The following is a 4,227-nucleotide window of genomic DNA, read 5'->3' as shown; positions in this document are numbered from 1 at the left end:
GTCTCACTGCTCCCGCTCGAGACATTGGGGGCGAGCGTCGAGCCTCGGTGCCGTTGTGGCGGTCGAGGTCCACCTCTTCATCTTTATTCCGGCTTCTGAGCCTCCCACAGCGCGGAACAACCGCCTCTAATGCATCTTTATGATGGCTCTCCCAGTGCCCAGCCCCCAATGCTCGACCGCGGACCAGTCATTCCAGCCAAGTTGTGAAAACCGGTCAGATTCGCGTACCCGCCGCCTTTTCGCTCCAGCTGCCGTCCTGTGGTGTCTTTGACATCTCCCTGTCGGTGCAGTGAATGGTGGTGTTTATAAAGCGAGCTGTCCGCCGGCTTTGTGCAGTTGGAAGTTGGTGCGGGTCTGAGCTGTGTCGGACCTATTGCTGCCGACGTCATGCAGCGTTTTGTGGCGGCTCTTCTGCTGGTGGTGACGGTGCGAGCTCTTCCCCAGGACATCGAGCGGGACTCAGGCGGCTATGACATGACTGGAACCGGCTACAGCGGCTCCAGCTACGGTGAGCGCCGCCGCCGAGCGATGGTCTCGGTGTGACTACCAACGACAGACGCCCATCTGTGACGTGATGGTGTGACGCATCACCCTTCCTCTGTGATGCACCACCCTCCTGCTGTGATGCACCACCCTCCTGCTGCGATGCACCACGCTGGGAGCCACGTGAAACAAACCGGGTTGCCCGGGCACCGGTGTGTGCTTTTCACGCGCAAGCTTGGCAACGACGTGTGTTTTTCATATGGGAGCATCCTCGCCGTCGTCAGGGACGAGGGGTGGCAGGCGGGCCAAGTCTGCTGCACGGTCCTGCCGAACCCAAGGCTCGACGCTTAGGTCAAGATGGGGAAGTGTGAACGCCCCTCTGACCCTCAGAGGCTCGGCTTACTCAGAGCCAACCGCAGAGTAGTGTCAGCTGGAGTAGCAATCAGGAGTGTCACTCTTTAAAATCGGTTTGGGGCGGTTGCTGGGGGTGGGGGATGGGGTGGGGGTTGATTGAGCTAGCGAAGTTGGCCTAATCGGCCTTAAATGCAGATATCTTCCCAGTTTTCGTTTACTTCGATTTTTGTCCACAGTCTTAATACACAAATTATGTGGTCGGTTCCAAAACTTTTTTGATGCTGAGAAATGGCATCTCAGTTGAGACCGATTTGAAGAATGCTGAAAGGTAATAATAATGGCGTGTGCAGTGTGCCAGCAGTTAGCACACTTGCTGCATTTCATGGGCCCAGTATTCCTTTTTGTGCTCATAGGCATTTGGGAGAGGAATGCAGAAGAGCATTGCGAGGGCTCAAGTCAGCATTGAGGGCTCAGGCCCTCCGGAAGTGTACAAAGTGTCACCTCATGCGGCAATGGGACGATACACAGACGAGAGTGCGCGCACATTCGGCACAGACGAGACTTCGGCACAGACTTCGGCACAGGCGAGAGTGCGCACACATTCGGAGGACGTCAAGGTTGTAGTGACGTACAGCGATGGCCAGTGATTACCCGGCTCATTGACCTCACGGCTACTATCCGTGCCGTACTACGAAGCGAATTCAAGAAAACAGGCACCACACATCACGCTTCATTGAAACATGCAAGCGAGTTGAAGTAAACACGTATCACGCATCGCGCATCAGTTGTACATGCGAGCCATTTCAATTAACAGGTATCGCACATGACGCGTCAGGCATCATTTACACATCTTAACGATTTTAAGCTAACACACATCACACATCATGTCACTTATCACTGTCGCATAATCGGTCATGATGAGCCCTGTACGTTAAGGTTTGGTCATCGACTTTTTAGAAGGTCAGATTCACATATTTTCCTGTCTGGGTGGTCATGTGCTCTGTAGGTGACTTTGAGGTCTAAAAGGGGCATAGGGTCCATGCCTCTCTCGATTGCAGCCTGAAAGTGTTTTGCCATAAAATAGTAACCAAAAAGGTATTTCATGTTGGTTTTTAGCGTCTCACAGGTGTTCAGTATATGTGAAACGAATATGGCGAATGGACTCAACGACATTGACTATTTCCCTCTCATTTTCAAACTTGTCTACATGACATCTATTGCCTATCCGGGCACGTAGAGGCTTCGAGACGGAACATTCTTCACCAGATATTTTTTGCGCTTATTTTCGTTCTTCCAAGCTATGCGCACGCGCATTTTAATCATTAACAATGCGTTAATTTGCAAAGCAAATTACAAACAAAAAAGAGCTACAAAGCAAATAAACTATGTAAGGTAGCGTCAAGAATCCGTCGTCCAATACGACGTATTGCCGCCTCCTACTACCCATCCACCACGCGGTCTTGACTTTTTAATTTTCTCCAATATTCTACCTAAACGTCGCGGGATTCTATCATCATAAGTCTGCAGCGCCCATTGGACCAGTGATACTGCGTGCGGTGGTCATACAGAAAAAAGCTGCGTGTCTTTTAGAGAAAATACTTACAAGCTCCTGAGGTTTTTATCGCACGCGTCGTGAGAGAGGGCAGTATCTCCTTCTCTGTAGATGCTATCAATTTAGATGGCAATATGCCAGTCAATGCGGCTATTACTGCCGTGAAAGTTGAAGTTTTTGATTTGATTTGATGTTTATTTTCTATTATGGACATCAAGCAGTACGTATATGACGAATGGATTGGCGCATAAGCGAAACGCTTAAGATCTGAGCGTCTCTCCCAGCAATAACAGATATGGTCATCGCCGCCAGGGAACCCATGACACACCGCCCACTCGCCCGATCTGTAAGCCGACACGGTCCAGGCGCCCGCTGCCACTCCAGTCTGTCTACACATATAGCCGTCTCGGGCCGGCGGCGGACGCCCGGGCCGGCAACGCCACCCAGTGGCCCGTCTGCTGCCTGCGCCCGCTGGAAGTTTTTAGGCGAATCGCTTGGTTTGAAAACTAAACGTTTGAAAACTTTTGCGATGTGCTACTCATTGCGATCCCGTAAACCGTCACCTCTGAGATGGATCCTTAGTTGCTCGTTGTGAGTGACCTCAGAAAAGTTTAGAATGATACGATCTGTTTTACGTAGCATTGCAATTCGGATTTCATGATAGCAGGACAGTTCAGCACAATGTGTGACGAGTCAGTCTTTGCCGAACTCTTGAATGATATGTAAGTCGTGTTGGAGTGCCGCATGTACGGTAACTGGGTCGTGTGAGTGAGCTGTGTATATTGTACTATCGTCAACAAAGAACAATACGTCATTGTCAGTCTTGTCGGCTAGGTCGTTAAGATATATAAGTGCAAGGAGAGGTCCCAGAATAGACCACTGCGGGCACCCAGCATGTTTGGTCAAAGGTAACAACGTCCGCCTCCGTCCACGGACGTGCCGTGCGAGTGCATCACTTGTAGCAACATCCGCCTCTGTCCACAGACACGGCGTGCAATTACGTCACCGGTAGCAACTCCCGCCTCAGTCCACAGACACGGCGTGCAATTACGTCACTGGTAACAACATCCGCCTCTGTCCACAGACACGGCGTGCAAATACATCACTGGTAACAACATCCGCCTCTGTCCACAGACACGGCGTGCAATTACGTCGCTGGTAACAACATCCGCCTCTGTCCACAGACACGGCGTGCAATTACGTCACTGGTAACAACATGCGCCTCTGTCCACAGACACGGCGTGCAACTTCGTCACTGGTAACAACATTCACCCCTTTCCGCAGAAGTGGGGCGCTGCCGATGATACCGAACCGCTGGTTGACAGTGACAGTACACGTTGGTATGTGAAAAGATGCCGAAGCGAGGGTCGCCATGGCAAAAAGAATTAATTCCACTGATTCTTAGAAGAGCTGTGATCTCTTCATACCTTGACATCCCCCACACACCGGAGGAATCATAGCTGGTGTGTGAAAGGTCACAAATTGTCATGATCCTGCTCTGGCGCTATATTCTTAACCATGACATCATTGTTTCCCAGCAAGCACAGGGTACGGGCACGAGGTGTGCGACAATAGACTGTTCGCACCTGAACTTGGTGGCGCTGGCGGCGGTTGGAGCCGCTCTCATCGCCCTCGTCAGCTACATGATATATCAGGCTGCCGCGCGAGAACCTCCTCTGGACGGTCACTGCAGGATATGTGCCGCGGGATAGGTGGACAGGAGAGAGAACAGAGAGAGAGAGAGAAGAGAGAGAGAGAGAGAGAGATCAGAGAGCGAGCTTCTACGAGCTCTCTCTCGCTCTCTCTCTCTCTCTCTCTCTTCTCGCTCTCTCTCTCTC

General features: G+C 51.4%; 1 protein-coding gene across 1 annotated transcript in view; it reads left to right on the top strand.

Moving 5' to 3' along the window:
• Positions 1-387: 387 nt before the first annotated feature.
• Positions 388-4,227, top strand: part of LOC119104313 (uncharacterized) — an 8,166-nt gene continuing 4,326 nt past the window's right edge. Inside the window, exon 1 of the mRNA XM_037228011.1 lies at positions 388-508. Within this exon, the coding sequence (XP_037083906.1) occupies positions 388-508 (121 nt within the window). The remainder of the gene's footprint in view (positions 509-4,227) is intronic.

Source organism: Pollicipes pollicipes, unplaced genomic scaffold (assembly GCF_011947565.3).
Source record: "Pollicipes pollicipes isolate AB1234 unplaced genomic scaffold, Ppol_2.1 Scaffold_6052;HRSCAF=7182_pilon_pilon_pilon, whole genome shotgun sequence".
In the NCBI taxonomy this organism is placed as follows: domain Eukaryota; kingdom Metazoa; phylum Arthropoda; class Thecostraca; order Pollicipedomorpha; family Pollicipedidae; genus Pollicipes; species Pollicipes pollicipes.
The sequence above is the reverse complement of the archived record's forward strand: the minus strand, read 5'-3'. Positions and strand labels throughout refer to the sequence as shown.